General features: G+C 46.5%; 1 protein-coding gene across 8 annotated transcripts in view; it reads right to left on the bottom strand.

The window, feature by feature from the left end:
* Nucleotides 1–23,411, bottom strand: part of SH2D4A (SH2 domain containing 4A) — a 60,747-nt gene extending 37,336 nt beyond the window's left edge. For 4 of the 8 annotated variants that reach the window (XR_009349671.1, XM_059156201.1, XM_059156205.1 and 1 more), the window contains exons 1-4: nt 22,715–22,854; nt 16,960–17,340; nt 5,768–5,927; nt 3,996–4,170 (exon numbers count right to left, since the gene is read on the bottom strand). Coding sequence is in view for 7 of the 8 variants with exons in the window: in XM_059156201.1 (XP_059012184.1) it covers nt 3,996–4,170; nt 5,768–5,927; nt 16,960–17,140 (516 nt within the window). In the remaining variant the exon portion in view is untranslated. Of the gene's footprint in view, nt 1–3,995; nt 4,171–5,469; nt 5,718–5,767; nt 5,928–16,959; nt 17,341–18,163; nt 18,309–22,504; nt 22,526–22,714; nt 22,855–23,271 lie in introns of those variants that run through there. The other 4 variants (XM_059156203.1, XM_059156204.1, XM_059156202.1 and 1 more) reach the window with 4 other exon arrangements.
* Between the last annotated feature and the right edge of the window lie 203 nt (nt 23,412–23,614).

Here is a 23,614-nt window from a genome sequence, read left to right as displayed (position 1 = left end):
GCCCTTGAGTAGTCCACTCAGAGAGCAAGAGCCTGTTTCACACCTGTTTGTTGTGAGGATGAAGTGAAATGGTAAATCGGTCTTTTGATAGACCACAGGGCTACAGACATTTTAAATGTCAAATTCCTCACCTCAACCACGATCACCCCAATTATTAGCACTAAGGCCAATCTCCCTGCTTCACCAAAGAATCTCCTAGGCTCCTGGCTACGTTCTTAGGGTGTACTGATCTCTGATCTCTTCCAGCGAAGCTGGCTGCGGCATTCATTCAGGCTGATTTCATTTTATTCAAAATACTACCGGTAAACAGGGAGGACAGTGAAAGAGTCAGTGTTGAATTTACCCGAGTCCTACACAGACCTGGTGGGGTTCCTCACTACATTTGCCTTGACCCTTTCATAAGATAATCAGAGCAGAACTGAGAACCGCTGGCTGACACAAATGCAGAAATACAGTCTACGCTGATGCTTCACTGCAAATACAAGGGGTCACTGTTCACCGGAAGAATGACTTCCCATAACTAAATGACTCTGCACAAGAGCTTCTACAGGGCTGAATGCACATCAACACTTGGGTTGAATTTAACTTTCCCCTACTACCCACAGCCCTTCAGAGAACTGAGGTAAGACCAGTAAGGGGTGCTTTCGGGTCTGGAGTTCTCTGATGATGATCTATCATGTGAAACTTATTACAAATCTAGCAAGGCCATTCTACTTTAGTAAATCTATAGTGGGTTTCCCGTGAATATCGTTCATGATTCTGGAAGACTGACTGCTCTTAAACCTGCCCATGGGTATTCAGATAAGCTTCATGATCACTAACTTCAATAAAAACTGCTTAACAATTTTTCTTTTTATAATAAATTTTAGGCCATGTGCAGACAATGAACGTTTAAAGAAAAGACTTCCTTCTAGATATTATACTTTTATACTTCTATTATATAATATATATGTTATATATATTATACTTATACTTATTATACTTATATTATACTTAAAATAGATCACGGATGAAATGTGGACCTCTTTACTGTGCAAGCCTGAATCGCAATTTGGAAACATAATCGGATGACTTCCAAAGCTCTAGTCTTGGTTTCTCACCAGAGTTCTCGTCTGAAGGTACAGATAGGGGGAATATGATGAATTCTATTTTAAATACCCCAGGGCTATGATGAGAATGAAAGTAGATAAACAAAAAGAAGAGCTTTCTAACTGATTTTTGGGCAAACCACTTATCTCTTTGAGCATTAGTTTGCATCTGTATAAAAGAAATACTTGCATTTTCCATTTCACAGGAATATTATGAAATGAAATAACTATATGAGAAAAAATTTTGCAAACTCTAAGTCAGCTTGTATATAATTTATTATCATATGTAAAATAAACTTATATCTACCACCTAAAGTGGTAGAATCCTTGGTATCTCTAAACTAGACTCTGCTCCTTTATTTTATTTATTTATTTTTTAAAGATTTTATTTATTTGACAGAGAGAAATCACAAGTAGACGGAGAGGCAGGCAGAGAGAGAGAGGGAAGCCAGCTCCCCGCTGAGCAGAGAGCCCGGGACTCGATCCCAGGACCCTGAGATCATAACCTGAGCCGAAGGCAGCGGCTTAACCCACTGAGCCACCCAGGCACCCCAGACTCTGCTCCTTTAAAACCAGCTTCTCCCCTAGAGGTTCCTGTCCATGCTCACAGCATCCACATCATCCCAGGCATCTCAGCTTAGAAACTTGGGTTGTGCTAGGAAGCTTGCCCCTCCACCCACTCTGATCTATGAATAATCAGCTCAAATTTAAAAATTTCAAAAAATAAATCTGACCAGGTCAAACCTTTGTTCAAAAATCTTTGGCAATAACCAGTTGTTCTTGAAAAAAGAGGCCAAAACACAAAGTTGTCCCCAAGACCCTGTCCTGTCTGGCCTTGCCACTCAATCCTATGCTCTCCTCTGTCCCTTCTGCATTACAGCCACACAGGCTACTTTGGGCTCTCCAAAGCCCCCTGTTCTTCTAGCTACACAGCCTTTGTCCATGCTGTCCCTTTGTTGGAACCACTGGCCCTAGTCATTCTCTGTCATCATCTCCAGCTCCATGTCCTCTGCATAGCCACCCTGCACTTCCTGCCATCGCTCAAATTCTAGTGTAATAGGGGTGCACAGAAACATATCCTTTTCTTGAGATCACTCATTATCTTTTGAAATGACAGGTTATATGAAGTCTCTCTCTGCTTTCTAAACTGTAAAGTTCATTCAGCAGTTCTTTCCTTCAATTTATTCTAAGGTTCAGCAGTGATTCTGTCCTTACTGCTCCCTATAATCTCAATGCCTAGCACATAAAGGGTACTTCTTAAATGAATGAGTAAATCGGCCAATCTTGAGATTTTCTCCTCTCACTGTGTGTTTGTGTGTGTGTGTGTGTGTGTGTGTGTATTATATGTATGTGTATATAAAATATAATTCCTATAATATTTATGATATAGTAGAACAATAATAACCATGGTATTTAACTTCTATTTTAATCTCTGTCCTGCTTTTGGAAAAAAACTTTTTTCTATGAAGCTATTGTAATTCAGGCACAAAGATATGCATGCATACATAATGCTTTGAGGAAGGGGTTTTTTTGTTCTGGCTGTTGTTATTCTTCATTTTAGGGGTGCTAGAAAAGGAGTCTGCTATTTTGAGGGAGTCTGGTATTAAATGTGGAATACAAAGCAGCCCTGGGAGGGACTGAACGCTTTACTGCACATGTGAGGAAAGGACCCAGTTCTGACGCTGGTATATTGACCACATTTTAGAATTGTGTACCTGTAGATATTTTGAGCCTTATATTTGCAGCTCTTTATAAAGCTTCTTTGCATTCCTCATATTAATAAGACAATCAAATGCAATAGTTAAGGAATGACCCAGGGGTCCTACAGATCCCTGTTTCTGTTTAAATCCTGAGTCAGTCTTTTGTCAGCTCTAAGTCCTTGGGCAGATCAAATACCCGTATCGAACCCCAGTTTCCTTACCTGTAAAATGGACAAACACAGAAACAGTCCCTAGGTCATAAAGTCATTGTAAGAATGATAAGAGACATTCAGCAGTGTGCTTTGCCCCATCACAACCCCATGAAGCAAGCAGGATAGATAACCACAGCCCCGTGCAGCTGCCTCAAATAGGTCAAGAACACACGCAACTAATGTCACAAAGCTGGGGACCTGAGCCAAAGTCAAACAATTGCAAATCCTCTGTTAATTCTCAGTTTAATTAAATTCCTGGCAGAAGAAGGTACTTCATAATACAGTTTTATTGTCCTTCCAAACTATAATCTAAGCAGCAAATGATGTCTGAGCTCCTTAAACCAACTGAAACATGAGAGAGTGCATACCAATTCTGATTATAAAATTCTATCATGTTGAGGAAATCATGGTCCCCGCAGGCACAGGCGGAATCTATGAAGCCAGAGAGGCATGGAGGTGTAGTCCTCAACAAAACAGGGAAGACTCCACAGAACGTAATCTACTTCACAGATACGCCAGCGTCCTAGGACTGGGGTCAGCGGCAGCCTCGGTGCCAAAGCAGGCTCTGTCTTGGTAAGTAAGGGTTACCACACCGGAGCCTGTTCATTTGAGTACAGTTGTGACAGTGTGTGGTCCACGAAGCCTCAAGTATTTACCCTCAGGCCCCTCACAAAAACAGTTATCAACCTCTGTTATGGAAGACATATAACAGGGGGAAATAAACCCTGAAAATATCTTAAAATGCACAACTCTGTTCCTAGTTCTTTCTTCACACCTTTGGTCCCATGAAAAAGGAGTGTTTTACCCTTCCTTGTGAAGCAGCAAGTGACCCAAATTCCCCAAAATGAAATGAACATCAGTGCCTTCAAGTTCAGATGGATTTTTCCCAGAAAAGTTTGTGATCCTGATGTTTGACTACATTCGTCTCATTGTTCCCAATTCTTTAATTTCCCTAGCTATTAAATTCTGCGTATTTATACATATGAAAGACTCACTGGAATTTTCTCTTCTTCAAGGAGTGGTGCTGGTCTAGAGCCCTTCCCCAGTTTTTCCTCTTCTGTTGCTGCTTTCTTGCAGATATTCTGAGTCTCCTGGGTATCTGGTGCTTGCAGATCATAATATTGTGATTTCATTTTCAAGTTATTGGCGAATTCTTTGGACTGGGTTTTTCTGAAGAGAAACAAATGTGGAATTATCAAAAACATTCTCCAACATGGATAGCTTTTCCAAAGCAGATGCCTACATTCAAATCATGTGAAAAACAGTAACAGATACCATTTACCGAGTTCTTACAATATGCTAAGCCCTGTGTGAGTATTTAAAGACATTAGCTTAGGGGCACCTGGGTGGCTCAGTTGGCTAAGCATCTGTCTCTTGGTTTCGACTCCTCTTGTGAGACTGAGCCCAGCGCCGGGCTCTGTGCTCAGTGCAGAGTCCGCTTATCCCTCTGCTTGGGCACACTCTCTTGTTCTCGCTCTCAAATTAATAACCTCTTAAAAAAAGAAAAGACATTAACTTATTCCTCATCACAACCCCATAAGAAGGGCTTGTTATCCTTGCTTACTTGCAAGAGGCTCAAAATAGTTATATTATTTATCCAAGGCCACACTGTGGTGCAGCTAGGATTTGAACCCGCATCTGCCCGACTCCCGTCCAGAAGCTAAACTGCTGGGGCATGCTGCCTTCCTAGGATGCGCCGCGCACACTTCCTTTACCTCTGTACGCCCGTTTATGGTTTGAGTTACTGGAGGGGGTCACAGAAGCATCAGCGGGCCTCGGCACCTGAACCCAGGTCTGCTTCTATCTCATCTGCTCAGAGAGGGCTGTCCCTTTTCCCGGGGTGACAGCCTTCACAGAAGTCACCCTGGGCCCCCAGTAGAGGGGATCCATCACCTGCCTCACTGCGACCAGCCAAATTACCTTCCTATTTTGGCAGGCGATCAAGTCACTTCCTTATTCAAACCTCTAGCGTCCACAGATCAAGGTCCAAAGTCCTAAATCTGGCTTTCAAGGCACTTTAGAGCATGGCCCCCTCTCTGCTGTTACTTGCCCACGCATACCTCAAACATTCAGAAGTCATCATCACCCAAAGAACGAGACGTATTCGGAACTAGGGGTCTTGATCATGCCTCTGCCAGCAATTTCCTTCCTGATATTCTGCAGCTGGAAAACTCTACTTATCTTTCAAGGTTGAATTCAGATTTTACTTCTTTTTTGGATCGGAATATTGGGCTCAGTTAATGCTCTGTTTGTGACTTAGCTGTAGCATGTATCACAGTCTATATCAGCAGAAGTTAGTTGTGTACCTGCCTGTTTCTCCTCCTCCTCCTAGAAGCTTCTTGTTCATCTTTGAATTCCCACCATCTAGCGCGGTGGAAGTACCTGGAAGGCCTGCTCACTCAGCGGCCCCCTGTGAGCAATCTTGCTGGAAGGCCTAAAGCTTAAACAGTCATTGCATTTCTCACTTACATTCCTGATGCTCTGCTGTGTCAGCTTCGGCACTTTGGCATGACTCCAGGGAAGCCAGGGATCACACAGGAAACCTCATCCAGACCAAATCAGGTGACAAGTGAGGAAGTGAAACAGCTGATCGCATTGCGGGAAGGAAGGGAACCCCGAAAGTGTAAAGAAACTTGCCGGAGAGATCTAAAGTGACTTTTGTAACTCTCAGATCCACCCCACTCTCCCACCAGCTACTCTGAAAAAGAGGTATCTTTGCATCATTTTACAATCCGGCCAGCCTCTCACTGGCTTGCAGATGGCATACCTGAGATCTTCCGCTTCCCGCTCGGCCTTCAGCTGGGCCCTCTCAGCAATAATCTCATTACAGAGCACATCGTAGGGTTTATCAAGATGGTGTTCGCCCATCACCCAGACCCAGACTTCCTTATCGGCTCCCAGTTTCCAGTGAACAGATTTGCCGTTCTCTGTAAGCGAAACAAAATTTGGATTGGACAGGTATCTTCAGTCATGGGTTATGATGTTTGCCATCATTAAAGTATTTAGGGTCTTCAAGAAAAAAAAGATTAGATGAGACGAAGCACTTCCAGTCTCCTCAGGAACCAGCAGCAGTCCCAGGGAGCAATGGAGGTGGGAGCAATGTTTGTTTTAAAATATAAATATGAGGGCGCCTGGGTGGCTGAGCGTCTACCTTCAGCTCTAGTCATGATTCCAGGGTCCTGGGATTGAGCCCCTTGTTGGGTTCCCTGTTCAGCGGGGAGTCTGCTTCTCTCTCTCCCTCTCTCTCTACCCCTCTCCCCGACTGTGCATTCTCTCTCTCGCTCGCTCATGCTCTCTCTCTCTCAAGTAAATAAAATCTTTAAAAAATATGAATATGGTTTTTGAATGTGTCCATTTTATAAAGTAGGAGAGATGGGGAGAAAGCATGCAGTTTATGCTAACATCTGATATCAGAATCTCTAAGGTCTGAGAATCTTCTTGAACCCCAGAAATACACAGCTTCTCCAGGGTTTGGTACTTCCATTTTAGAATCGGACTGGCTTTAGTTTAAACCCTAGTCCTACCACTTACTAGCTGTGTGACTTGGACAAATTAATTTTTCTGAGCCTCAGTTTCCTCATCTGCAAAATGGGAATATGATCGACCACCAACAATGCAGGACTGCCATCGGGAGCAGGCTACACCAGCTCTTTCCCCCAGTGCCTGTCACATAATAGGAGTTCACGAGAGGTTAAGTGCTACCATCACCCTATTTACTTCTAGGGCTCCTCAGAGATTCACACCAACTTGTGAGAAGATAATACTACTGGTAGTGTGATACTTAGTGAAGCTACTTAAATGATCCTTGTTTACAATTGGTCACAGGGTTTGTATTACATTCTAGATCGTGGTCTCCAGAGAACAGCCACACAGGTCCATACTCCCTGAACCCAACGTTATGTGGAACACACCCAGGAGAAGCCAAGAGGGGCAGTCCCTAAATCTAAAAGCCCCCAGGGCCCAGATCTACTGAGGGCCATTATGGTCCATATTGTGGTCAAGATCCCTGGGCCCTAAAAACCCCAAACTGGCCAGTAGTGTTGAGTGTGGGTAAGAGAGCACCTGATGGAACACATGTGCTTAGAGGTTAGAAATCCACACTGGGATTGTGTCTTGTCTTTGTACATTAAGTAGAAGGTTTCCAATTAAAGCATCTTCTGTCCAGTGAATTGTTAACCTACTTTCTACTGTTGCCCCAGGATACATTAAAAAAGAAGGCTGCTCAAACCCAGATATGTTCTTTGGTCTGGCACTTTCCACCCTTCTTGGGGCAATGAAGACTTTGTACAGCATGAAAAAATTCTAACTAGGATACTGGGGCAGCGGGAAGAGGGGGACAGAATCTTCACTCTTAGAGGAGTCAAATGTATCATCCAGAAAGCAGCTGACCTCGCACTGTTTTCCCAAACAGAGAAACAGTGAATGTGGCACCAGGTATGAAGAGAAGATGAATCCCAAGCGTGCCCTAGTGGGGATGGGCCCTGGCCAGCTCTGGCTCGCGTGAGGAGATGCCAAATGGCTCATTAATTGTAGAAAGCTGTCAAATCTCATCAAACTCTCTTTATTACACTCGCTCAGGGCAACTAATAGTATTTTTTACTATGTCCATCTCTCAACCTTCACCTAAGTAACTCTCTACCAATATTTTTGATAGCAGGAGACAGTCGCCCTGACAGGAGAGTGGCAGAGGGCCAGGGAGGTGGAGAGGGAGGACCCAGGGAGCCTGCAGCATTGCTCAGTGTGGCAGGACACATTCTCTGCGGAGCCCAGCGGGCTGCAGGCCGGGGTGTCACTCTTAGGGGAAGAAGGTGCTGCCTTGAAGGGTGAGGTGGGGAGAGACCCCAGAATCGCCTGTGAACAGAGGAGGGGGCTACGAGTAGAAAAGACTGCCAAACAAGAGCCTTGACATTTTAGAAGCAAGGGAGTGGTGAGAATACGGTGGAGGTAAAGAAGCTATGGTTTGGAGGCAAGAAAAAAAGAGAAGTGTCACATTCAGCCAGATGCCGAAAGAAGGGTTCTTGACAGAATGGCACTGACAATAACGTCTGTGCCGAGCGCTTCTCACCTTCAGGAGCTCTTCAGTGCACCTGAGAGCAAAGAGGTTAGAGAGCCTTCAGGGGTACCCCCACAATGCCCTAAAACCTTAGCGGAGGCTGCTGGAGAAGTTATTCTAGTAAATGAGTGTTAGCTCCGACACCCTCAATTTTACACCAAGATGGTGGAAGACTATGCAGCCCTGTTTAGTTCATGCCACAAAAACTCTGAGCACGATGCGACAAGCTAAATGCTGCAGGTGCTACGGAGATCAAACAGATGTGGCCATTTTCCTGCAAGTCACCTAGCATCTTCGAGAGAAAGAGCAAGGCATTAGGCTGCTTATTTGATGAATTTTATTGCATATCTACTATGTGTGAGGCACTGAGGTAGACGTGCATAGCACTTATGAACAAGACAGACCAGTTCCTGCCCTCGGGGAACTTATATCCTAGCTGGAGATAGGAATCGAACACATAATTAATTATAAAAGTAATACAACTTAGGGAAGGGGGTGTGAGAGGGTGCTAAGGGAATGCGTAAGAACTAATCAATTTGAAAGACCAGGGGAACATACACCAAAACTACAACAGATTTTAAGATCAGTGAGGATTTGCAGGATGGAGAAATTGTTTTGGAAGCACACAGAAGAAAAAAGAAGTTCTTTGTATTGAGTTTTGGAACGTGTAAGTTTGGTGACCCGCACAAAGATGGTGTGATCGAAGATCAGAGAAGGAAATCAGGGAAGGGCTGTAGGGAATCAGGGTCTCAGTGAGAGCTGAAGAGAGCTTTGGATGTCGTCTGGCTGTGCACTGAGGATCATGCAGGGGGCGGAGGGCACAGGGCACAAGGCACAATTCCCAGACACCTGGCTAAATGATTTAAACTTAGGTCCTGCACTACATAAAGCCAAAAAGTGGTGTTAAAATCCCAGGGTTTCTACCAACTCTTTACGTGACCATGTACAGGATACCTTACCTCTCTGAGCCTGAGCTCCCTCTCTGATAAAACAGAGGTAGTGAGTCGGACCTCACAAGCCTGTCATGTGATAAATGCTCAAAAATATTAGTTCCATGTTTCTTGATTAAATGACTAGTGAAGAGTCCATGACTGTTGCTGTGCAGATGGTGCCAGGGTCAGAAAAGGGATTTAGGAAGTGCTCGGCCACATCCGCATGTGGGGTGGGTCAGGGAAGTAGGAGAGGCTGTCCAGTGGCTGAGCGAGGACAGAACTGGGGATACGTGCGGGTGAAAGACCAGGAGTGAGGTACCTGGGGCCCGAATGAGGGAAAGGTCGGTTAGATTCAGGTGGCTGGAAAGGAAGGACTCCAAGATGATCCCAATAGTAATAATAAGCAGAAACAGTAATATCAAGAAAATAAATTTGTTTGAGCTGTTTTGGAAATGAAGAATAAATTTTTAATTTCACTAACAATCTACATGGAGAGCTTCCATAGATACCTGAACTACGTTCGGCACTGGAGTTCAGAAATGTTGTCGAGACGGACAGTGTGAATATGGGAATTCCTTTAGAGTTGCCATTGTTGAAGTCACTGGTGTAGAAAAATTGCAAAGGGAATGAAGCCTGGTGAGAATCTTGGAAAAGCATGTGCTCCATTTGGGAGGCAAAAGGGAAGAGAAAGAACATTCTGATTTAAACAGCAAAAACAAAACAAAACTTCTGATTCCTAAACATGACTTAACATAGGAGCCTGGGGAGAATGCACTGCCATGCGGCCCAGAGAGAGAGCGCTTCCATGCCCTGGAGACACAGAAAGGGGGATGGGGAGCCTTGTGGTGGGTTCTCAGCAGTCTCTGACTTTGGAGAGTATTTTTAGGGAGACAGGTGGGGGACAGGCTACAAAAGCAGGACAGAAAGGATGGTAAAAGGTGGAGGCTGTAAGTATGTGCTCTGGGGAAGTTTATTAGAAAGGAAGTAAAAAAGGATTCAGTTATTTGTTCAACAAATATTTACTGAGCATCTGCTATGTTCCAGGCACTATTTTATAGGCCATTGAGACAGAAAGGGCAGCTTAGGAGTAAGGATGGTTGAAAGATGTCTTTAAATAGAAGAAGCAGGGACAAGTTTGACACTTAGGGTTTTGGGAGGGGAGAGCAGAAGGATCCCAGGGAACAGGTCAGGGGAATGATGGCAGGAGGAGTGTGCAAAGAACAGGTAAGGAAGAAAATGTCGACAAGAAGAGAAGAAAAGCTCCTGTCTGCCAAGAGCTGAAAACCGATAGACTTACCCACATTTCTGGCCCCAGTGTCCTTCCTCAAAGTAAACGTATACACTGAAGGGATCCTACTGGGGCAGGCACTGCATCTTATTATAACTTAATGCTATCCACACATTCTGGATTTTTTTGGTCTACTTCACCTTGACATTATATGCACTCTTTAGTCAGAGGACAGTGAGAGAGGGACCTTTTCATAGCACTTCCATTTAATTATAAGGTTTGCTCCCATAGTACTTGAATCACATTTGTGTGCTGCAGCACTGTTCATATTTGCTAGCTTAGGGATTCTTGAGAACTTCTAAAACCTAGTTTTCTAGGACAGTAGAGCAGTCCTGCTTCATACCACACCACAAAGCAGTTCTTAAGCAGGTATGGACTCTCATCCATACCTCGTTCACCATATACAGTCTCTGACGAAGCAATGTTGTGAAATATCACATAAAAATGGGGCAACACTTGGCATGGGAATGGCCAGGCTTATCAGCCTTTCATTAGTTAGTGACACATCATCGTGTCTGACTTCTCCTCACATGGTGGGCCCAGCAGATGTGTGGTGGGAGAGACTAGAAGTGTCCATGTGGATCATCTCAGGTTCAGGTCAGTGCAAACCCCAGGGCTCTCCCCAAACTAAGACTCATTCAGAGGGTCAGAAACTGGTCTCCGCTCCAACTAGATCCAGCTCAGAAGGACAGCCATAGTAACAGGCGAGGACGAGAAATGGAGAGAGAAGAAATATATACCATGTCCCTACAAAGAGAAGACCAAAAACTGAACAGAAGTCAGAGCATCAACACCAGGGGCCTCCTAACAAATTTACGTATTAAACAAATTGGGAGTATCATCAGGATTGACAGCAGCACCGACCAATACCCAGGTTGCTGAAATATGATATATTTGCCTAAACTCCCAACCTCTCAACTATTTCCTGCCACTCTGGCCTCTCCTCTAGGGACCCCCACCCCCGCATCCAGAAACCAAAAGATCCAGGCTGGTGGGCACCTCTAGGATGCAAGCGGTACAGCCATGTCCCTTCTAATTGATGGCCATGCCATGTCTGCCATTAAATATTTATAATATCACCCAAGGCCATTACTAACCTCATCTTATAATGAGGAAGCTGAGGTTCAGGGAGGGTATTTAACTTGCCCAAGATCACAGAGTTAGTGAAATTGGAACCAGAATTCAAAGCCAGTCTGTGAAATTGCAAAGCCTGTGTTTAAGACAGCCTCATAATGCATCGTCCAAAATGAAACACTTCTGAGAGCAAAAGGGAAACCCACCAGAAGGTACGCCAGGACAATGAATGTAGATAGGGCTCTGACACACAAGCTTGGGTGTGGGGCCTCGATCACGTTTCCTCCTGGCCCTGAAGAGCAGGACAGGCCAGGAGAAGGTGAGACCCAGCCCCAGGTGCTCGCAGAGTCCCACAGGGACTTCCTGAAATTACTTACAACTGTTGCTTTCTCCATCGTTTGCTAGACTTGGTAACCTGGGTTCATAATCTTATAGTTGCTAATATTAAAGTCCATCTTTCAAATTTTAAATAATCGTTATGCTTATATTAGAGACAAAAGGACAGAAAGGAAGCTGGAGAATCTGCATGGTGCTTGGGCTATAGCCCAGGAAAGCAGGTGGTGCTATGGACAAGTGAGAACTTGAGTCAGGAGAGGAGACCAGCTTACAGGGGCTCAGGGAGGTGAACGGGAAGAAGAGATCCATAATTATCCACATGCAGGTGATCACCAGGGAAGAAGATAAGCCCAGGTAAGCTATCAAGCTCAGACTTAGGGGAGGGCAGGAGACAAGGCCAGAACCAGTGGTTCAGAACAGACCTGGAGTAGATCTGGACCTGGGTTCAAATAACAGTAACCATATAAGTGACTTTCCCCGTTTGTTTCTTTATTTATAAGAAGAAAGGCGACAACACGTACCATCCCAGATTTTTGTGAGGTTTAAATGAAATAGCATAAATATAATGCTTATGTCTGGCACATCCTAACAGACCAGAACCATGGTAAGGGAAAAGCTCTAGGCAAAGGAACAAATGACATAAAATCTATGAGTTCGGTGACTAGCTGTGTGGCTTCCAGGTTTCTAGCTTTAGTGACAAGGGGAAAAAAGCAGTGCCACTGATTATAACAGAGAATGAGAGGCAGGGTCAGGCGTGGGGGTGGTGAGGAGGACGGAGGTGACACTGACAAGCTTATGGGTCATATGAATGGGAACACTCATTAACAGAATGGACACTGAGGCCGAAGCGGGTGAGAGGCCTGGCTTGGCAGTATGGCTTTGAGCATGGCTGGCATATAGGTGGTGTTTGACCCTAAAAAGTAGAAGCAGAAGTCTCTGGGCTGGCTCAGTTGGTTGGGTGTCTGACTCCTGATTTTGGCTCAGGTGGTGATCTCAGGGTCAGGGTCATAGAATTGTGTTTGGGTCCACACTGAGCACAGAGCTTGCTTGGGATTCTCCCATGCTCTTCCTCTGTCCACTGCAGCCCTCATCCCCTGCTGCCCACCACCACTCATGCGCTCTCTCTAAAAACAAAAACAAAAACAAAAAACATAGAAGTGGTACTGCAGAAAGATAACACAGGGACCTTAACCTAGGATCTGTGAACCTGACAGTCTGTGAACAAGATTTAGGGAGACTGGGAACATTGTGAAACTATACACAAAATGTTGTCAGCGTAGCGTGCATTTTCCCTGATCCAAGCTCTCGCTAAATTTTCAAAGGAGTCTCTGAGCCTCTCAACCCCACCTCCAGGTTACAAACCACCACTGCAGAGTGAGGCACCCTGGGGAAATATGGACATTTGGGGGTCAGGCGGAGGTGAAAAAGAGACTCAGAGAGGCCACTCTAGAGTCTGATGATGCTGAGGAACTGACGAGATCAGAGCCGAGTCCTTCCATGGAGTCACTGCCCTGCTTTAGCAGAGAGGGGAGAAGTGCCACTGCCGGTGGAACACACCGGTGGTCTACGGCCATTTCACGAGAAAGGGAAGGCTCTGCTTAAGTTCACCTAGTAGCGACGAGAATGCAGCAAATGAAGTTTCATGAATCCAAGTCCATTTCAAGGGCACACCTAGCCCCACCCGCACACACACAGCGACCAGATCCCAGCCTCCTGCTTAGGTTTCTGTCAGCTTGCAGGCCCCATGAGACAAGTGCTGGGCTGTCCCCTATGGAGTGAAGGCCTCTACTGTTCGAGTTACCAGAAAGAAATCACGCAGAACAAAGGCAGGGCCCTGAGGCAAGCACACATCTTGGATGTGTGCAAGGCACCTGCAGACAAGAGCAGCGTCTTAAGCTCCAGGTAAGCTGGACATGTAGCAGATTCGTCAACAGCGCCCGCTTTGGGAGAGTCAGACTCAGGGTCTGTTGCAGCTCTGCCCTTACTAGCTGTTGCCCTGGGCAAGCTAGTTAATGTCCCAGCTTCACTTTCTTTCTTCTGTAAAATGTGAACGGTAATTCAGCTTCAGGCGTGGCTGTGATGATTTAATGAGATAATAAATTTAAGACTGAGCTCAGGTCTGATACATCATCAGCTCAGTGGTGCTACTTTTACAGTCTAGAGCAGCACTGTCCAAATGTGAGCTACCTCTGTAATTACACATTTTCTAGCAGCCCCATTACCAGAGCAAAAGAAATAGTACAAAATCATTAATGTGGTTATTTTATATCATTCTTCCAATCGAGTCTTTGAAATCTGGTAATTTACACTTTTGCCAATCCAGACTACTCTCATTTCACTGTGCTCAGTAGCCATACACGGCTAGGGGATGCCCTCCTGGACACCAAGCTCTAGACCTCCGGGTATGTGTCCTCCAGCAGCCAGAAGAGATGCAGAATTCTTCCCCTCTCTAAAAATCCCATTTCCCCATTACATTCTGAAATGATTTTTCTGCTCTATTACTAAGTTAAATCCATACTTCTAATTGCTTTTCAGACCTTTCTCCTGTAGCCGTAAGACTGCTAAAAGGTTCCTGGTATACACAATATGCGAACATTTTAGTGATGTTCTTTGAAAACTCACCATAGTGGATAGTATAGAGAAGAAAGTGACCAGAATGACAATGAAACAACTGCCAAGTGATGAGCTAAAATGGCGCAAAGGAATGAGGGAGAGGGAGGGTATAAGATATATTTAAAGAGCCGAGAAAAGGACGATCTCTAAAGCTGCGGCTGGCTAAGAACTACTATGAAAAAGCAGCACTAAAGTCAGCTGGGGACAAGCTGGGTGGGTGGGAGAGGCCGGGAGCACAGGCCCAAAAGGAGCAGAAGCACACAGTAGGTCTGCAGTACAGATACACTCCTGGGGAGCACCAGCCGTAACACTCCCTTGTACTGTCTGTGGCTTTATCTTCAAGGGCGGAAGAAGATGAAAGATGGAAAAGTGCTGTCTTTTAGGGAAAGTTGGGAAGGAATCTCAAAACTTTTCTTTTTCTGTAGTCACAAGAGAGAACTAATTTAGTGTAAAATGTATTTTTCCAAGTGTTAAGTTTAAAGGAGTAATAAACTTATGGCATGAAATTCAGATAGAATGTTCACTGCATATACTAACATAATTTTTTCTTTCTTTTTTTTTTTTTTAAATATTTTATTTATTTATTTGACAGAGAGAAATCACAAGTAGATGGATAGGTAGGCAGAGAGAGAGAGAGAGGGAAGCAGGCTCCCTGCCGAGCAGAGAGCCCGATGCGGGACTCGATCCCAGGACCCTGAGATCATGACCTGAGCCGAAGGCAGCGGCTTAACCCACTGAGCCACCCAGGTGCCCCATAATTTTTTCTTTTAAAGATTTTATTTATTTATTTGACAGAGAGAGATCACAAGTAGACAGAGAGGCAGGCAGAGAGAGAGAGAGAGAGGGAAGCAGGCTCCCTGATGAGCAGAGAGCCCGATGTGAGCCTCGATCCCAGGACCCTGAGATCATGACCTGAGCTGAAGGCAGCGGCTTAACCCACTGAGCCACCCAGGCGCCCCTAACATAATTTTTAATTGATCATTTAATAAAGTAATACAGATTTTCTAAGAGGTAGAGTCAAAGTCTTCAAAAAGATTATTTAAACAAAGAAATGAAATTGCTGTCTTAAGTAGTCACAAGGAGACCACTTCAGCAAATGTGAGAACCCCAAAGTCTTACAAAGTGTTTGGGCCACTGACATTAGGGGCAAGAACCCTTCAGCTCTCGCCAGCCCCAAAGTTACCCAACACATCAATGTATTCTCTTCACAATGAACAATGGTGCCCAGAGAGGTCAAGCTCTATCTGATAAACTCTGGCTCAACAATGCAGGGAGATGTATAAGCTAGTTAAGAAAGATAAAAGGGCCATGCTTCCATTTGGACATGTTACTTACTGAAATAAAAAGTCTATTTCAGGTCTGTGAAATCCAGTAAATCTGGGTACCTACTGGTGGTGTGATTTTGCATATATTATTTAACTTTTCTAAGTTTCACCACCTATAAAACAGACAATACCAACTTTGCAGACGTTTTGAGAAGATAAGACCTACTGTATATAAAAGTGCTTTGCGTAGTGTCTGACAAAACATGTTTCTAATAAATAGCTATTATTGATAACAATAAATGCAATAGTCATGTTTATTTCTATATCATTATAAAGGCTTAATTGGAAAGGTTTCAAATAAAGGGAGTATAAGGTAAAGGTCACTAAACTGACTTCCTTTTTGAGTTTGTGTATACCAGCACGCAAGTGAAATTCATTTTCTCCATCTCCGAAACCCTGAATGGTTTTATCACATTTTATTTTTCCTGGCTTAATGAAAAATGAGGAGAAATTAGTCTTGAATGCCTCTGCAAGTGACCCTGAAAAACTGGTTTTTTTTTTTAAACAACTTAGGTATTCACCCATGACAGAATTTGTGCTAGGGGAGGGCAACGAGCAGAGGTGGTTACTGTGTGCTTTTCCACGTCTGCATGTGTATATGCTTCAAGTCTTGACGTACAAGAATTCCTCACTCATGGTCTCAAAAGGATCTCTCAAGCTACCAGGGGTTCCTTGGGTCAGGAGAAAAGACAGCTGAAAACTTAACTCACATTAAAAAATGTGTGGTATGGAGGTGCCTGGCTAGCCCAGTCAGTGGAGCCCGTTGACTCCTGACATCGGCGCCACGAGTTTGAGCCCCACGCTGGGCACAGAGATTACTTAAAAAAAATATGTGTAGTATGACTCCCCTTCCACCCACAGCAGTATTTACATTTTAAGAGGGAGTTTTCCTAAGAAAAGATAACGCAAAGAAAAATCTCTGAAAGTCTAAGAAATGTAAACATAATTGCTATATGAATCCTGATATAATGCCTTCGTATGCTGCTAATAGGATACAGACCCCGGTGACCATAAGTGGGAGAGAAGCCCTTCCTTAGGACCCCTCAGATCAAGCCGTACAGGTGACTTTTTACTTCAGCTTAAGGTCAGTCTGGTTTCAAGGAGGAGATCTGCTTACAGCTACACAAGTTCATGACTAATGCTGTGCACGTGTGGGTATGTGCATGTAGGTATAAACTTCAAGCTGATAAATTACACTGTTAGAACCTCAACAACATTTAGGGTCCTTCTACCAAACTGGAACTTGCCCCTGACTTGTTTCTGACGAGTGAGAACTGTTAAAACAAGCCAGGAGCCATGTTACTAACACATTCACACAAGAGACTCAGGTAAGTTTACCTTTCTTTGGCCTGGATGTCACTGGCAAGGACTCCTTTTTTTCCATTGCTGCTTCTCTTTCTTTCCATCGGCGGATCTGTTCCTCCCTCATCTTGAAGAACAGGATCTGTTTCTGTTCTTCGCTGAGCTCTGCCAGCAGATCGGGATCTATGTACATCTCTGATAGTATCTGTTTCAGCATCTTTGCAGGCCTGGAGTCTTTTACACCTGTGGCAAAAGTTCTTGAAAATGCCGTCCACGTGTGCCTCCCCTGGCCTGGCACCTGGACGCACCCACGGGCCTTCCCAGAGACTCGCAGCACTCCTAGTGACTGGGACAATTCCAAGAACTGGCTCTTGGTTCCTGGCACCAAAGATACCGTTCACAATGCTGTTCGTGAACCTGCAAAGGGGAGCCGGCAGAAAGCAGGCAGCATTAACATGTGTAGACGCCAGGCAGGGGCAGGCTCGGGAATCAAGCTTGGAGGAAATACAGTATCGCTTCTCATTTCAGGTGAAAGGAGAAGAAAGCCGAGGGAGGCTTTGTTAAGAGTTTGTGTAACCCCTATCCCATAATTTCCAGCCACTTTATCAACAAAACAAAACAAACCCTAACTTTTACAGGTCAGTCTCAGGGAAACAAAAAAAAATTAACAGAGGTTTGGCCTTCTCCCAACTAAGCAAACATATTATTACCTCAGAGCCTAACCACCAACTGTATGGCTGAGAAAAGAATAAAAGAAAAAAGAGGCACAGGAAGAAATTAAAAGGTTCTCTCCAAACAACTTATTTCAGAAGAAAATACTGTTTTTGAGATTTCACAGAATTACCTACCCCAAACCTACCCAAAATGGGGCCATCCTCAAGGAAGGAAAAAGAAGAAATAGAAATTAGACCACAAGGCAGTTTTCCCATTTCCTCTTAAAAGCAGCACTAAATAAACACAATCATGTACTTCATCTTCACAGAAGGACAAGGAAATTTCCAGATGACCCACCAGAACCATGAGAACAGTGTAGGTGCAGGAGAAAACGTCCGTGTACACTCTGGAAAGTCACCAGGTTTTAAATGTACCTGTTCTATCTAATTTGATAAAAACTAAATTTACATACCAGAAAAACTGGGGGAATAAAGAGGCAACTAGGTTTGTTACAAAAGATCCCTGCTTTACAAAGGAGTTCCTTAGAGGACCCCTTGAATAAGAAGCCACAGACTCGTGCACTCACCAGTGGGTTCACAGTGGTCGGGCGAGGGAGACGATTCCACTGGGGTTTCCTCTAATTTGCGCATTTCTGTTTGATTTGTTTTAAAACTTTTGATTTTTTTTTCAATACACAAAGACGCTTGTATACTGAGACTTTTCGGGATCACCTATGTTTAAGAAGTTGACTAGTAAACTGGTGCTCACATGCCTCAGATAATCTCACCACCCGGCCATACCTCTCAAATACCTGTTTGGCCAAGCTCAGTGCAAACACTCATAAACTTCAGACTATCACTTAGTCATACCATGGCTGCTTTTAGTTCCTTCACCCTGTCATTCCCATGGGTCAGATGGTAAAGCTCCCTGGGAGTCAGCTTCCCCTCTTCTTCTTCTTCCCTGCAAAGCTGCTCCTTCATTTACACAAGCACGTTGAACAGTTGGGGTCCCCCAGAATGTCTGCATACACAGCGCATAGTTAAACTCACTATCCATCGTGTAGCTGGGACGTTTATTGAGGCTACAACTATTCTTACTAATTGCATCCTATAATCTCCCGCAGCATTCAAATTAATGGAACTCAAATGGAACACAGTATTTAGAGAAAAATTTTAGAGGCGCCTGGGTGGCTCTGTTGGTTAAGTGTTGGACTCTTGATTTCTGCTCAGGTCATGATCTCAGGATTGTGAGACTGAGCCCGACATAGGGCTCCACACTGAAGATGGAGCCTGCTTAAGATTCTCTCTCTCCCTTTCCCTTTGCCCCTCCCCAATCTAAAACAATTAAAAGAAAAAAAGAGAAAAGTTTCAAAAACAATTAAAAGTAGATTTGACTCTAATTCAGTCATGTCCCTCCTACACTCCCTTCCAACTTTTGTATTTGAAAGATGACCCTCAAAGGCTATACCAGCCAAAGAACTGATGTCCTGTAATGCTTTTTTTTTGACTCCTGGGTTCCAGCAAGCTTCTTGAGGGGCAGGATTGACTAAATCTACACCAGAGGAGAGTCTGCCAGACTCTTGTCTTCACAGGAACCACAGCGAGGATGTGGTTCCTCTGCACACTAGACTCCAGTGGTCTGAGATGAAGCGGTAAAAAACCAAGGTGAATGACTCCTTGATGTTCCAGTAAATGTCCTTATGTTGGCACATTCCATGCCTCCAGTGATTGACTTGAACAAAAATAAAACATGGTAGAAAGGAGGAACTCAGTGAAGCCTGAGGCTTTGTGTTCTGTTCCCCATTTTGAGTGGGGTGAATCTTAGCAACAGTGATGGTATGGCCTAAACACTGAAAGCCCAAGAGTGCCGAATTCCCATGGTTCCCCTTTTCTCCACCCGGAGTACTGACTATGAGAGCTTACACACGCTGTGTCAGCCGCTACCTTCAGCACCTTGCGCGTTTTAACTCATTTACTTTTCACAATCCCTCTTAGGATTCAGTTCCTCCCTACCCGTGTCTCACAGAAGAAGATGGAAAGTAGCTGAGCTGGGCAATCTGGCTCTAAGTCGGCTCTCCTGTACTCCACTAGTATAGGGGGGGTTCTTTGTAAGCCCGGAATGAGCACATCGTCAGGATGCCAGACCACAGGTGAAATTTCAGAAAGAAGACCTGCACATTTTGGCAGCAACATCAATGCTGACTGGAAGGTGCGTGACATAATCCCTCTGAGCGGCAGAAGCCTCATCTAGGGAACTGCAGGAAAGCTGAGGGGAGGCCAGGTCATTGAAAAAACCTCCCCCAGGAAGGGCAGCAGGGAACTGTCATGGTGGCCCAGGCATAGATGTTGTTTGCCCACTTTATTCATCAGGCACTTCGTGTTCTCAGTTTCTCTTCTCAGAGCTGCTAGGAGTTGCATGAATGGTACAGCCTCTCACAGGTGTGAAGGGTTCCATGGCACCTCTGTGATGAGATACTCAAGCTCGTTCACAATTTTAATTTGGGTTTGTTTTGCCTTTTCAACAAACATGGATTTTTAGCATTACATTAACTACTGGATCTTGAAGGAAAGACTCTGGCTTCCCTGTGTCCTCAGAGAGTACCTGGGGGCTCAGCTGGCAACTACTCTGAGGTCAGGTGGCTGAATAGTGTGCATGCCATTCTAAGGCTGTTGATGCCCAGTGGGTGTGAATTAACTCCTTCCTCAGGCTCTCAGACAGGAAACTCAAACAGCACAGGGTGCTGCTCACAGGACACCCAGCAAGGACCCCAGCGCAGGCTTCTCAAGAGCTGTATGACTTTCAGCTGTCACTTCACTACTCTGTTTTCTTGTCTATGAAATGAGGGACTGCACTGTACATCTTTGTAATTTGAAGGCTATGTCATATAGCCTTTGTGAAGGTGCAGAGACAAGTGCAGCAAGGGTAGAGGAAATAGAAATAAGGAAACAAACTTGGGTTTTTCCCACTTTCACTCCCTGATAGGACAGCTGCTGACCCTGACTCAAACTTGGAATGACTTTCCCTATCTAACAAACCAAGTGCTGTAAAATTCCAGTTATTCAAGATCAAAAAAAAAAAAAAAAAAAAAAAAGAGAGAGAGAAAAAAAGAAAAAGAAAAGCTAAGCTAACTCGGTTTTCTTGTTGTATATAGCAGCTTACTCGAAAAAGAGAAATGACAAAAAAAGCCCACATCTGCTATTTATTCCAAAAATGAATTTCTAAAGGGTGATAGGATCAGTTGTTTTCCAGGATACCATAGATTTGGCCTCTCACATCTTCCATGGCCCTGTTCAACAAAATAAAAATTGTGTTTTTAGTGATTTTGAGACCCTGGACAGGGGGAGCCAGAGATAAAGCCTAAATCATAGCAGTAACATAATATGGACAGTAAGACTTTATAATGTTAAGAATATAGTTTGGGGATGCTAGGGTGCCTCAGTTGGTTAAGCATCCCACTCTTCATTTGGCTCAGGTCAGGATCTCAAGGTGGTGGGATGGAGCCCTGCCTCTGGCTCTTCACTGACCTTGGAGTCTGCTTGTCCCCCTCCATCTGCTCCTTAACCCAATTGCTTGCTCTCTCCCAAATAAACGAATAAATAAATAAACAACCTTAAAAGAAAATGAATATAGTTTGAATCCTACTTCTTTTAAAATGGCCAGCTATTTTCAGACTTTCAGTTAACTCGTTCAACTTTACCTTATAAAGTTTATCTGCAAAAGGACTACTTTTGAGGATAAAATGAATTACCAGAAGTGACAGCAATTTGGAACTAAGTTTTGTACATATATACGATTCGTTAGAAATTTGAAGTTACTGCACATTCGGATTTATCTAGAAAACTCCACTCATGTGCCAAATCTATGCCCACATATGACTTTCACTGATTTAAATTCACTAGATGATTATTCCCTTTTAAAAGCTCCAAGTCGCTTCTATTAAGCAGGCCTTTTAGAGGAGTGCCTGGCCGGCCCAGTCCGGTGAGCGCTCAGCTCTTGATCTCTGTCCTGAGTTCGAGCGGACCTGGGGGTAGAGTTTTACTTTAAAAAAACAAAACAGGGGCGCCTGGGTGGCTCAGTGGGTGAAGCAACTGCTTTCGGCTCAGGTCGTGATCCCGGATCTAGCCCAAGTCGGGCTCCCAGCGCCGTGGGGAGTCCGCTTCTCTCTCTGATCTTCTCCCCTCTCATGCTCTCTCTCTCAAAGAAATAAATAAAATCTTTAAAACAAAACAAAACGCTTTAGGAGCCGAGGAGCCCAAGTTTAGAGAGAGGTGCCACTGCTTCTGCCCTGTGACCCCTGAGGAGGGAATGAGAACAAGAAAACCCACGAACTGGCATCTCCACGCCCACCCCTTCCGGGGCCCGCGCGAACCCCGAGGGCAGGGGCGGGCAGGGACGCCCGCTCGGCTGAAGACAACCGTCGCCGGGGGGCCTGGGGCTACCGTCTGTGTCCTCCGTCCCGCGCGCGGGAGGGCGCGACGCGCGGCCCCGAAGCCGGCCCCGCCCGCGGCGCCCGAACCCCACAGGGCAGCCCTGGCGGCCGCGCGCTGGGAAACCGGCTCCCGGGCCTCCCCGGCAGGTCTGGGGCGAGGGAGGTCGGCACGGCCCTACCCCACGTGTGTGCGAGCGCCGGTCCGCGGCTGCCGTCGGGCGGGGCACAGGCCGGGGCGCCCGTCGCGGGCCGGCGAGGGGCGGGCGTGCGGGCTCCGGAGGCCGCGACAGACGCGAGACCCGCGGGGCGCCGGGGCAGTCCTGCCGGAGCTCGGAAGTCCTGGGCCAGCCCCACCGCCCCACGCGGCCGCCTCCGGCCCGCCCCGGCTCAGCGACGCGCGCGCCCCTCAGGCACACGGGGGCCAGCCCGGCGCCCCACAATTACCCCCGGACCTCCCGAGTGCGCCGCGCCCTCCCTCCGGGGACCCCCGCCGCTCACCCGCCGCGGCTCAGACACCGGACACCGACACCCGACACCGGCCGCCTGCCGGGCCGCGGCGGAGGGGGCCCTGGGGGGCCGCGTGCAGGCCGGGGCGGCCTCCCCCAGCCCCCCTCCCCGCCGCGCCTTCCGCGCGCCCCCTCCAGCACCCCCCGACACCCTGTGTTCTGTCCCCGCTCTCTGCCCCCCGTCCCCTTCCCAGGCACCTACCCGTGCAGGGCCCTGCGCTCCCCTCCGAGGGGGACCGAAGTAGCACCACGTCCACTTGGGCCGCCAGAAGCTGTCGGGGAAGGAGGGGCGGGCGGGCCAGGCAGAGGCGCCGGCGAGCGGCACGGGCCGGCGGACAAACACCCCGGCCGAGATGTTGGCCAACAGTGTCCCTCAGCCCCGGCCCGCCCGCGCCGCCCCGCCCGCGGCCCGCATGCGGGAGTGGCTGACTGGGCGCTCGCGGCCCCACCCGGGCACCTGGAGACGCTCCAGGGCCAGACGGCGGCGAGGCGGTGCGGCCTGCTGCGTCCAGGCGCGGCCCGGCCGGGCTGTCTGAGCGCCCGCCGCCCCGGGCCTCGGGCGGTACGAGGCCGCGAGGCCACTGCCGGTCTGCAGTTTGGGAAGGCCTGTCGCGCCCTCTCGGGGCCCGCGGAGCTTATTAATATCAGCGGCCCGGCCCCTTCACTTGAGAGCTCCAGGTATCCTGCAAGGGGGGAGCCTGCGCGGGCGGGGAGGCCCTTCTCGGTTACACGGAGTCCCCGCGCGCCGAGGCAGCTCACCTCTCCGGTATCTGGGGCTCACTTTTTTCCTTTTGTTGACATTAATTTAGCAGACACTCAGGCCCTTGTCAGTACAGGTGTGGCTTTGGAGGACAGGGCCTAGGAGGCAACGGGCTGGAAAGATGGAGACTGAGATCAAGAGACCGAGAGAAAAATGAAAAGAAAGGAAGGTAAAGGGATCTTGTGACTTGCAGCAAGAACAGGTTGGGGTGGTGCCTGAAGGGAGGAGCTGACCGAGAAGCAGAGTAGAAACATTGGAGGGTGTTGTCCGTTGTGGAGGAGCATTCAGAATGTGTGCAGAAAAACAGCCTGCTCTGGGGAACCCCCAGGTTGCACATGTTGG

The sequence above is a fragment of the Mustela lutreola genome, chromosome 18, assembly GCF_030435805.1.
Source record: "Mustela lutreola isolate mMusLut2 chromosome 18, mMusLut2.pri, whole genome shotgun sequence".
NCBI lineage: Eukaryota > Metazoa > Chordata > Mammalia > Carnivora > Mustelidae > Mustela > Mustela lutreola.
Note: the sequence above shows the minus strand (reverse complement) of the source record. Positions and strands in the feature narration are given on the sequence as shown.